This window comes from Sycon ciliatum, chromosome 7 (assembly GCF_964019385.1).
Source record: "Sycon ciliatum chromosome 7, ocSycCili1.1, whole genome shotgun sequence".
Classification (NCBI taxonomy): Eukaryota; Metazoa; Porifera; class Calcarea; order Leucosolenida; family Sycettidae; genus Sycon; species Sycon ciliatum.
The window spans coordinates 29156396-29168952 of NC_088649.1; the positions used below are offsets into that span (position 1 = coordinate 29156396).

The 12557-nt window shown below is 47.7% G+C and overlaps 1 protein-coding gene across 3 annotated transcripts in view; it reads left to right on the forward strand.

The window, feature by feature from the left end:
- Nucleotides 1-12557, forward strand: part of LOC135820651 (slit homolog 1 protein-like) — a 120243-nt gene that overhangs the window by 65342 nt on the left and 42344 nt on the right. For 2 of the 3 annotated variants that reach the window (XM_065333677.1, XM_065333678.1), the window contains one exon: nt 3011-3082. The exons of the other annotated variant lie outside the window; for it this stretch is intronic. In XM_065333677.1, coding sequence (XP_065189749.1) covers nt 3011-3082 — 72 coding nt within the window. The remainder of the gene's footprint in view (nt 1-3010; nt 3083-12557) is intronic. 3 annotated transcript variants of the gene reach the window in all.

Below are 12557 nucleotides of genomic sequence, written 5' to 3' on the forward strand. Positions count from 1 at the left end.
TTGTTGCGATGGCTGCGGACGCCAGAGCTGTTCGCCGAGCACACGCGGCTGTCATTGTGTACAGCTAGCTCGAGCCTGGTGGGGAGCGGATGCTGAAGTAGCCGCTGAAGAGTGAGGATGAGACGTTCTTTGGCTCCGACATCCATGTCGACAGCGAGGCAGAATCGCAGCCGTCATGTCCTGCTCAAGGTGGCCGATGACTCGCCAGAGTCGGAAGATGAACAGTCGTCACCTGAAGTAAATAATTCTGAGTCTGGGGCTAGTGACGGTAGCGACGCCATGTCTTCAGTTGCTGAGGAAGAAATGGAAGACGAGATTGCTTAACGACTCCACGCAGGATGCAGCTGTGAATATGTCGATCATGTCTCCGCAATCTTCAGCTATTCTTTGTCATTCTAGCTGCCTACTGCACTGTTTCAAAGGTAGTCAAGCGCCCACCCACCTTAGAATGCTGAATATTTATTGTACACATGCATCGTATACATAAATTGCACCAATTAGGAGTACATCTTGTATATTGGTGCATAAACACGTTTTAAATCGGAATATTGAACTTTTTCTCGGCTGAGGTCCTTCAGGAGATGTGTTTCAACAAATTTCTAACCAAAAAGAGATTTTGAACATGTTGGCCCTAAGGGCTGTTTTCGCTGGTTGAGGCCCATATATAATAGCAGTTTGGTTTAAATTTAAAATCATTCCACATCTACCTTCACGAATGAGCTATATACTAGCGAAACAGCTGTCTGAGGGAGTTATCAATTATCGTCTACGGAAGTGTCCTCGCAGTGGGGATGGCTGTGTGCAGGAGGGTCTAGTCAGCCGCGTTGAGACCGCAGGGTAATGGTGGAGGTGACTCAACATTTTCTTCAATGGCCGAGAGCTCTGTCGCAGGAAGTGTCCTCGCAGTGGGAATGGCTGTGTGCAGGAGGGTCTAGTCAGCCGCGTTGAGACCGCAGGGTAATGGTGGAGGTGACTCAACATTTTCTTCAATGGCCGAGAGCTCTGTCGCACCCGTAATAATGTATTTACAAAATTTAAAAAACTCCATTGAAGAATCTAATCAAAAAAAAAGAAAAAGAAAAACGAGAGCTGGGGCCGGGGGAGGCACCCACCAGGCCCCGTACTGGATGCTCAGTCAAGGAGGATGACACTGTAGCGCCCCCACGCTTGACTGGCAAAGAAAACGAACTTGAGTCTTCGAAGTAGGACGGTTGTTGGCTTGCGCCTTGGAGAAGTGTTCTAGCTGGATGTCGGGTTGCTGAATGTCTCAGTACTCCTTGTCAGGTTTGTGCCATTTTTCGCACTCGCTGATTGTATAATCATGATCTGGTTACGTTGTTGGACAGTTATTAGGAACCATTAGCAAGCAGTGAAACGTCAACGCGCACGAGAACAAGTTCATCGGAACGCATGCGAAACACCGCGTAATTTAGGATTAGATTCTCGCGTTCACAATTCGCCTACACAAGTCGGCTGCTTTCCAGTTTCGAACAGTTTTCTGATGTTTTATAATGGCGACATTTTTTGAGAACTTTTCCTTGAGAACAATTCTCAGCCTAACTGACTTTTACCCCAATGCAACTGAAAGAAACTGAAAGTCATTCTCCGAATGACTTTACTATGAAGGCAGTCAGTTGAGAAAAAATGTACGTTTCGGAGCAGTAGACAAAAAGGAGCGAGCAAGCGTGAACAAGTCTAATTGTTGGCACTGTGGCCCTCAATCCTGTTCTGTATCATGTTAGTAATGGCTATGATAAATACCAATGCTACTACTGGCTACTCAAATTTATTCCACCAAGAATGGATGAAACATGTTCGAAATTTGAGAAAATCGCAAAGAGAAAAAGAGGTGAGATTTACGGTGCTATTCTCAATCTTGACCTACAACCTTGCTTGCCATGGCCTGTCCCGTGCACAAGAAAAGCGCCTAGATGTGTTTCATAGGAAACAGCTGCGGTGTACCCTTGGAATTACCTACCCAGATGTCATCTCGAATGCAGATTTATATGCTGTTACTGGCCAGTGCTCTGTATCTGAAATGGCCAAGCGGGACAGGTGGAAGCTATTAGGACATATATTACGCCAGCCAAGTGACATCCCTGCGAATGTTGCTCTCACTGCTTTCTGTACATATGCTACCAGTCAGCCCTTTCGAATAGGTGCACCCCGCTCTTGCCTCACCACAAGTCTCCAGCGAGACGTCCGCCTCACACCTATCTGCATTTTTAAGCCCAGCTGCCTTCGTGATCTCGGCACCTATGCCCGCGACAGAAAACAATGGAGTAACATCTGCTCAGCCATTTAGTCTAGTACTGCTCTTCTTAAATTTGACCTTATTACAAGACTTCTTTTCTTTTTCAGTTCGTTCTCCCACTCTCACACACACATGCTCACGGTTAATTCTGCCGTCGTGAGTCCCATTCGGGACGGATACGAGAATAATAATAATAATAATAATTCTCCGTATCAGGTTCATATTTATTCCAACAAGAATGGTTCAGATATTTTCGAAAATTTGAGAAAGATCGCTCAAAACCAACTCGTAGCGGTCAAGGCTTGCTAATGGTCCCTAGTCATAACTCGTAAAAGGTTGTCCTTTTCCTCTTTTACCATAATTAAATTGGCTCACCATCCGAGTAAAACTAAACATTATCATAATTTATTGTTTTACTGCTCATATATGGTTCACTAATTCGAGGGTAAGACACAAACTGGAACAGTCTGAAGAAAAAATTGACTGACACCACCAGTACTTGAACCATGGACCTTCGCTTGTAGCCAGCGATGCTGTAACCACTGAGCTATGATGTAGTCGTCATCTCAGCAGAAACCGTTCAACATTTTCTTCAGACTTCGTAACTCACACTTTGTGTGAATCTACACAGGCGGGTGGGATGCAGCCCTCACTGTAACCCACATACTCCACCTACAAACTAGCACGCAAAATAGAGTAATAAGAAATTCTTCCAGGTTTATACATTCTATCAAAATTCTACTTTTGTTATCCCAGGGTTTTGTCCAATAATCGAATTGTTCACCTACCTGACGGGCTGTTCAAAGCCACAACCGAATTAGTATCCCTGTAAGTAATGTTGTGCATGTATCATAAAAAGGCGTTTTTGGCATAGTTCTGTTCTTTTTGGATGTGGCGAATGGGATTTCGGGATGTGGCATCTAGGTATATGCGGATTTTGCCGGAAGAAAAACTGGCAGAATTCGGTACTTTTTTTCTGGTAAGTTTATGCATGTTTGGTGTGTGGATAAAGAAATGGAGCAGAATACGAGAAATTGACCGCCATAAGGTTTGTATGGTTCTGCCAATTTCACTTCTTTTGGAGCAGAATCTGCCACCTTTTCGAGGATTATCCGCCAACGCCTAGTGGCATCTCGTTAGTTGATCTGAGGTACCCTTCCCCACCCTTTATGACCGGTATCTGATGCCGCTCACGGGGTGGTCGAACCAACGTAAGCGGAAGTGTAGCTCTTCATCTATCCTGTACCGAAACCTGTGCAGAACCAAAAGCAGCCTTGTATCAGATACAGTTGTAGATAGACAGCTAGGAATGACCATCCGTCGGCTAAGGATGATCATGGCCACTGCAGGTAGCCATGGAGTTTTTACATCATGGCGAAGCTTCAACACGCTAGCTGCTATTGCTATTCATTTTCCACTCTTCTTGCTCCTCGGTGCCATTGTCCTGATCTGTCAAGGTCTGAACTAAAAAATAGCTACGACGAGATGCGAGCCCGTGACTGCAAACATGTAAAAAGGCACAGATACCGCTTCTGACGACTGCGCCTCCGTCCCATCTTAGTCAGAAATGGGACTCATAATCGACCAAGCACCGAGCAAAAGCTCTGAGCGGAGAGCCAATACGACTCTCCGGCAGTGGAGCCATCACTTGTTGTGCTGTTTTAGCTTTCCGTCTAGCAAACCGCATACACTGCTTCTCCCAAACACGAATTTCCTCTCTTGCTGATTCAATCCAGTAGCGTGACGAGAGAGCGCTGAGTGTCATGATTTATTTATTTACTTCTTCAGTATTTATTATTTGAAACTCGGATGTTGAGCCATAAATAAATGTAGAAAGGAAAAAAGACATATGGATACGAGTTAAGAGGAACTGTCGGTTAACGCTACGGAGATGTGTTGAAGCTAGGTGTCGGGACGTCGAATGTCACAGTACTCTTGTCAGTTTTGTGCCTAGTTATTGCACTTTCTGACTATATAATAGTATCCAGTTACAGTGATGGAGAGTTACTCTTAATTCGTATCCATATGTTCTTTTCCTTTCTACATTTATTATTTATTTCTTTATTTACCACAAAGGCAGAGCGTAATACACAACAGAACAACAAGGACAATCAAGGCTTGTTTGCTGCTACTTTAAGTTTCATGCTTACGCAATCATCAGGCAACATGAAGATCGGGTGCCGACCATGCCGGTATATATGCCAGGAGAGGGTGGTATAAAAAGCTGTGTGAGACTGTGGGGGCTAGCGCAGTAGCGGTGATGTTTTAGGCAGGGGGCTGTGTGCAGAGTGTGTGGTTGTTGAAGGCAGGGGCTAGCAGTGCAGTGTGAGCGCGAAGTGTGTGGCTGGTGTGGGCAGGAGGTGGTGAACAATGCGTGTGGATGTTGTAGGCAGGAGGCTGTAGAGCTAGCAGTGTGATAATAGCGCAATGTAAATGGATATGTCTGGTGTGGGCAGGGTGTTATGAGCAAGGTGTGTGAACGTGAATGGTGTGGGCAGGAGGCTGTGGAGGCATGTTTAGGTGACACCGTGGTTTTTTAGGAGATACTTGTTCTCGTGTCGGCACTTGGACACCATTTCGGAGCGCTTGTTGAGGCTGGACGGTGACCCTAGCGTGTTCAGGATGTGATACTTTTCTCTGGTACAGAGGGAACACCGCTTCGTGATGTTGGAGTATGCCCGGACGCGATCTTTTATCCTCCATTCGACTTCGTATTGGGCGTTGGATTTCTTCAGCTTCCAGATGTAGTTGGAGAACTCAGTGCAGCTGGAGTACTTCTCGTATCTTGTTGTAGTCATGTGGTTGGCATGGCGTGACTTGAATGGTGGCGCCGACATACCGGTGTATTCCTTTTTGGTGGGGCCTGACGTTATGGATGCCACATATATCAGCTCCGTCGTTTGGCATTCACCGTTGAGTGGACAAGATGGCTTGTCTCGGCAGTTGCAGGGCTTTTCCGGTTTTTTCGTTTGCGGGCAGAGGACCGCTTTGTTGTGGCTTTTGATGCGTGCAGCCATATTTGGCATGCAACTGTAGCTTATCTTGATGGTGTTTTTTGTGAATATTTTTCCGAGCTTCGACTGCGGGGGGAAGTGCTTCTTAATGAGCGCGAGGAATCTTCCACCGATGTTTGTTTTCACATTACGGCTGTAGGGCGGGTTGTACCAAATCACCTTCCTCTTCCTTTTCTTCTTTTTGCTTGTTTTCTGTTTGAACTCTAGCGTGCTAGGGTGGCCGCTGGCGTTGAGGGCCTCCGCGTAGATGGGGATAGCATCACGGAACACCGCCTCTGAGCAGGAGATGCTTGCCAGTCGGTTGTTAATTCCAGGTGGGATGTTCTTAAGGACTTGCGGTGGGTGATTGGAGTTGACGTTGACATACAGTGGGGGGGCCGACATAATACTACACGCGAGGCAGTCACTGCTATTCGGAGCTAACCGAACATGGGCAAAGAAAAACAGAGACGGGCTGTTCGATGTTACCATGGGATCCTTCGATGGCGCTGAAGCATGTGAGCTGGTCGGCGCCTTCCTCCTGGGTAAACTCGAACAGCACTTCAGTAGCGGCTCGGTAGGCCTCTACAGAGACGACGGGCTTGCCGTCCTCCGTAACGCCACTGGCCACAGTGCGGACAAAGTACGGAAAGCTGTCATCGACACCTTCAAGACGCTGGGGCTGAAAATCACGATAGACGTCAACCTGAACGCTGTTAACTACCTAGACATCACAATGAGCCACTCCACAGGAACCTACCAACCGTACCGTAAACCCAACGACACCCCACTGTATGTCAACGTCAACTCCAATCACCCACCGCAAGTCCTTAAGAACATCCCAGCTGGAATTAACAACCGACTGGCAAGCATCTCCTGCTCAGAGGCGGTGTTCCGTGATGCTATCCCCATCTACGCGGAGGCCCTCAACGCCAGCGGCCACCCTAGCACGCTAGAGTTCAAACAGAAAACAAGCAAAAAGAAGAAAAGGAAGAGGAAGGTGATTTGGTACAACCCGCCCTACAGCCGTAATGTGAAAACAAACATCGGTGGAAGATTCCTCGCGCTCATTAAGAAGCACTTCCCCCCGCAGTCGAAGCTCGGAAAAATATTCACAAAAAACACCATCAAGATAAGCTACAGTTGCATGCCAAATATGGCTGCACGCATCAAAAGCCACAACAAAGCGGTCCTCTGCCCGCAAACGAAAAAACCGGAAAAGCCCTGCAACTGCCGAGACAAGCCATCTTGTCCACTCAACGGTGAATGCCAAACGACGGAGCTGATATATGTGGCATCCATAACGTCAGGCCCCACCAAAAAGGAATACACCGGTATGTCGGCGCCACCATTCAAGTCACGCCATGCCAACCACATGACTACAACAAGATACGAGAAGTACTCCAGCTGCACTGAGTTCTCCAACTACATCTGGAAGCTGAAGAAATCCAACGCCCAATACGAAGTCGAATGGAGGATAAAAGATCGCGCCCGGGCATACTCCAACATCACGAAGCGGTGTTCCCTCTGTACCAGAGAAAAGTATCACATCCTGAACACGCTAGGGTCACCGTCCAGCCTCAACAAGCGCTCCGAAATGGTGTCCAAGTGCCGACACGAGAACAAGTATCTCCTAAAAAACCACGGTGTCACCTAAACATGTCTCCACAGCCTCCTGCCCACACCATTCACGTGCACACACCTTGCTCATAACACCCTGCCCACACCAGACATATCCATTTACATTGCGCTATTATCACACTGCTAGCTCTACAGCCTCCTGCCTACAACATCCACACGCATTGTTCACCACCTCCTGCCCACACCAGCCACACACTTCGCGCTCACACTGCACTGCTAGCCCCTGCCTTCAACAACCACACACTCTGCACACAGCCCCCTGCCTAAAACATCACCGCTACTGCGCTAGCCCCCACAGTCTCACACAGCTTTTTATACCACCCTCTCCTGGCATATATACCGGCATGGTCGGCACCCGATCTTCATGTTGCCTGATGATTGCGTAAGCATGAAACTTAAAGTAGCAGCAAACAAGCCTTGATTGTCCTTGTTGTTCTGTAGTGTATTTCTTTATTTATTACAGCATCTCATAGCACAGTGAGAACACCGGCCAATACAAAGAGAGAGGGTGTTAGCCAACCACGGCAAGGAAGGGAGAAGGGGAGTAGAAGCAAAAAGGAACCAGCATGGATAAGTAGTGATTGCAACAAAATGAGAAACACAAAATCAAAGTCAAGGCGCGATTAGGCTCTTAAAAAGGCGGAGGGAAGAAAGGTCCTTAGCTTCTTGGGAAAGTGCATTTATTATTATTTTTTCTGCACCTCGTGGCATGCCAAGACAGGCAATTGAATTGAGGAAAGGGTGAGACCAACCACGGAACAAGAGAAAAATGAATATGAAGAGCACCTACACAAAGTGGGAAGGGATTAGCAACTTTTAAAGCAATGGGATGCTCAGCGTGCTATGCAGCGGAAGTGGTGACTGTGATTTTGTTTACTGGGAGATACTGAAGTGCTGTCTGCCGCGGGTACGGAATTTGTGCATATCTGGAGCTTGTCTAACACTGGGAGGCAGTTGGAGCCACGTGGAGTAGGAGGAAAAGAAAGGGGAACTTACGAATAGGGTAGACCTAGCTAGGGGGAGACGAACGCAGCTTTGAGCGGTGCCACCTGACTTAAACCAATTAAGTGACTGTAAATGAGCAGGGTGCTGGTCAAGAAAAATTGAATGTGCAAGGGTGCACTTGGAAGGATCAAGGTAGTGTTGCAGAGTGGTAGTGGATGCAGCAGCATACAAGTCTAGATTTGAGATAAAACGATCAGTACGAAATATGATGCGCAGTATACGGCGATGGAGAACTTCTAATTTACCTATGTGGGTTTTGGTGGGCCAGGCAGGGAAACCGTACGTGAAGAGGGGAAGAGTGTATGATTTATAAAAATTAATCCTGCAATTTTGGGGCAAATGGGACAAGTGACTTGACATTATGCCGACAGATCGGCAAACTTTGGACGACACATGATCAGTATGGTGAGACCAGGAGAGGGCGGAATCTATGACAATGCCAATGTGTTTATGGTGGGGCGCTACAGAGATAGGGTGACCGGGATCATCGGGAAAGTGGAAGATGGGCACTGGATCTGTGGGAGGGGAAAAAGGGAGGAGCTCGGTTTTGGTCACATTTGGCCTAATGTACCAAGTGCTCATCCAGTGAACAATGTCGTTGATACATGTCTGAACTTTGGGGTACAGGGTGGCGTGAGATGGGGAGGAGGCAAAGACAGTGGTATCATCTGCAAACAAAGAAATATTGGGAATTGAATAGGGGAGGTCATTAACGTATGTAAAGGAAGAGCAGGGGACCTAAAATGGAGACCTGGGGCACTCTGGATGTCATAGACTCGGGGTCAGATAAGGTTCCATTCACTGTGACGCACTGATTTCGGTCCAAGAGGTTGCTAGTTATCCAGGCGAGTAGGGAGCCGAAGACACCATGGGCACGAAGTTTGGCGATCAGGCCCTTGTGCCACACGGTGTCGAAGGCCTTGGAGAGATCGAAGAAACAGATGTGTAACGGGTAGCCGAGTGGTAGGCGCGGTGAAATCAAGTAGAATTAGTTTTTTTCTACTTCTCTCAGGTACACACCTGAGATATAATTATTAGTGAAAGAAGAAGCGGCAAATAAATAACTTTCTCTCCGGTGCTCACCTAGAGGCTGATTTCTTCTTCTTCGAGTTGGCTTTCGTTGCTATCTAATCTAATCTAATTAAAACAGAAAAACGCAGCTGCTTTTATGCAGCAGGCGCCGTACGCTTATATGCGGAGATACAACATAAGGTCGTTCCGTATTAGTTCCGTACTGCTTCCGTATTGGTCGGGCAGGGATACTACACCCTCCCTTCCTACAGATAATCACGCCCTCGTGATTTTCAAAAAATTAGTGAAGAGTTACGAACACAGCGTCAACCGGAAGATGGCAAATTATATCGGAAATGATAACGTTTAGAGTAGACAGAAGAAATGAACTGATAACAAATCATAAAGTAGAAGCACACCAGGTTCACACGATCTCGCGGGGTCAAAAGGGAAAGAATGGTCCTCCAAACAGGACGTGAAAGACAGCCAAATTTCTGCACATCGCGGGCTCAAACTGCCAGGAAATTCACAATTTCAAAAAAATGCATTGCATCGTGGGAACTTACTCCGGTACACACCTGGAGTGTAAAAGAGGATTCTCACACACTTCTCTCACCAGGTTACTTAGGTAAACCGTGGCTCACCATGATCAGACGCCTACCAAACTAAACTGGATTCACACACTCGCATAAAGGAAGACTGAAGAGAATAGGGAGACTGAAGGAAGACAGGAAAGAAAATGCCATACCTGGAATCAGCGTTAGTAACCACCGCGGCGGCTGGAGCTACGGCGGAGGGCAAGCCAGGTTTTATCTTCATCTTGGTTGAGCCGGTCACTCAGAGCGGCTAGCTCGGCGTCAGACAAATGACCTCCCTCCTCGTCTTGAATCGTGGTCTTCACATTGTCAATAGCATCGCTTTGCGCGACGTAAAGAGTGATGGTCTAGCCAGGAAGAGTGATGACGAAAATCTGCATCCCACTACGGAGGCCAAGTACCAAGTGAAAAGTGGGCTCCTGCTTCCGACTGCGTGAAGGCGAAAATCAAACGCTGCTGGTCTTGGGGACTACCCTCCTTGTCTTGGGCAGCAGACTGCCTGTTGTCGTCCTCATCAGCGTCGCCATCACCACCGGTAGTATACATGTAGGTAGCGGGTCGCTTAGAATCGCCATCGGAGTCTCCAGTGGATGCCATGCGGAGGGAAGGGTGATCCACGCTAGCACCCTGACTGTGCTGCAAGCTAATAAGCAGGGCCAGGCCCAGGAAGGCAAGAAACATGATTCTCATATTGATTCGTCGCAGGGAGCTGCAGCGGGTTGAGCCATGGGGGTCTGGGGTCGAATCACGTTGTTTTATTTAAAACTACACCGCTGCCACCAATGTAACGGGTAGCCGAGTGGTAGGCGCGGTGAAATCAACAAGAATTAGTTTTTTTCTACTTCTCTCAGGTACACACCTGAGATATAATTATTAGTGAAAGAAGAAGCGGCAAATAAATAACTTTCTCTCCGGTGCTCACCTAGAGGCTGATTTCTTCTTCTTCGAGTTGGCTTTCGTTGCTATCTAATCTAATCTAATTAAAACAGAAAAACGCAGCTGCTTTTATGCAGCAGGCGCCGTACGCTTATATGCGGAGATACAACATAAGGTCGTTCCGTATTAGTTCCGTACTGCTTCCGTATTGGTCGGGCAGGGATACTACAGATGCAGGAGACCTGCCGCTGGTCTTTTAGGGAGCAGAGGTCTTGAGTTATGCGGTGCAATTGCAGGTATTTGTTGCCCTTACGACGGAAGCCAGATTGTGCTGGGTGAAGAAGAGGGGAGACATGGTCATACAAGCGGTCGTACACTATTCTCTCTAGCAGTTTGGAGACACAGGACAGGAGGGAGATTGGTCGGTAATTAGACGGGTTGTTCTTGTCGCCTTTATTTTTGTACACTGGAATGACAGTGGCTGACTTCCATCATGACGGGAATGTGCCGGATGAGAGGGAATGGTTAACCCTTTACCGGCAAGTGCATTTTGTATATGAAATCCATAGCTTTGAGAAGGATGCCAATAACTCACAATCAGGGCACATTGTGTAGGTGCAAGTTATGTTTTCTGGTAAATCTGGTACTACTTATTGACCATGGAAAAAAATATTTTCACCTACCACACACATACGCTGCTAAATTGGCACCTATACGACTAAAAACGGAAATTGCACATAATGCAGATCGTCAGATTCCGACATTGACATGATACTGCCAAAACAAGTCCACTTCAGAGCGGAAACGAATGCCATAGCCATCACAGACTTCAGTGGCGGTGCCTCGCTCGCAATTGAGAGCAGCATCGCCCCAGAATCGCTGTCCAATGGCTCCGTGAGTTGGTGCGCACGTCGCGCTGCGCTGCCGTCACTCAGGCACTCAGAAAGTCGATGGCCTAAATTTCCGAATCTGGGAGACTGTCGACACGGGGATCACTCTCCATGGCTTCCCCATCATAAGCACCATCAGATTCTTCCAGGTGCATCACGACGACATCGTCTTCATCGGCTGGAGCTCCCGATATTTGCGTGAGAATTTACTTGGCGTGCGCTCCGCTCCGCGATTTGAAATTCGTTTGCATCGGCGGCTGGAACGAAGTATTTATCTATCTGTCGTCGGTCCCAGAGCGAAGGAATGCTAGGTCCTCATCGGAGAAGTCATCTGAGGACAAAAGGAACTCACTGCGCAAGAGGAAATGCACCTGACGACGTTTTGACGGAGGCAGACGGCATTGTCGGCGCGCGTGTATTTCCGTAAGTTTTCGATCGCGTAGTTCCCAATGAAATCAAATGGGACATGCGTAGATCTCCTCACCTACCGATAGGATTATACCTAGGCTGGGTGAGGGCCACGGGAAATCCCCGTGGGCTGATGCTTCCTGCCATGCCAGGCATGGTTTTAGTATGCATGTCCAATGCGTCGCTTACGACGCATTCAAGTATGGGGCTGCCGGTAAAGGGTTAAAAAGAATGGAGGGTGGGCGGGCAATTGAGTAGCTCAGTTTACTGAGGATCTCATTGGTGATCCTATCAGCTCCGGTGGATTTGTTCAGAGGCAGTCTTGCAATATACTTGTGAACAGTCGATGAGGTGATGATCAGGGAGTGCAATGTAGTTGCTGGTGGAGGTAGGGAGGAAATAGTGGGAATAGGAGCATCAGGGTCAACCTGTAAGCCAGCACTGACGAAGTGGCGGTTCAATAAGTTACCAATGGATGCCAGAGAGGTGGTTGTTCGACCATTGGGGCCCACCATCTTCGAAGGTATGACCCGGGCGCTGGTAGGATTTCGCAGTTGACGAATGAGCACAGGGAGGGATGGGAGGCCAGGGTTAGTGGGAGATATCGTGGCTCGGAGGTTGCGGATGTAGTAGCGATGGCAGGATCTTGAAAGGCATTTTACATAGTTACGTTGGTGTTTGTACTTGTTGAAATTTTTAGGGGATGGGTATTTTCGGTAGATGCTGTAGAGATCACTCTTGACTTTAATAGCTCCTTTTAGTGATGGAGTCATCCAGGGGCAGGGTTTGTGGCATGATTTCCGACGAGGAGGTGAGGATCTTCCTATATATAGGTCCAAGGCACCTTCAAGGATGTCAATGAATTCGGAGACAGCCGTGTCGA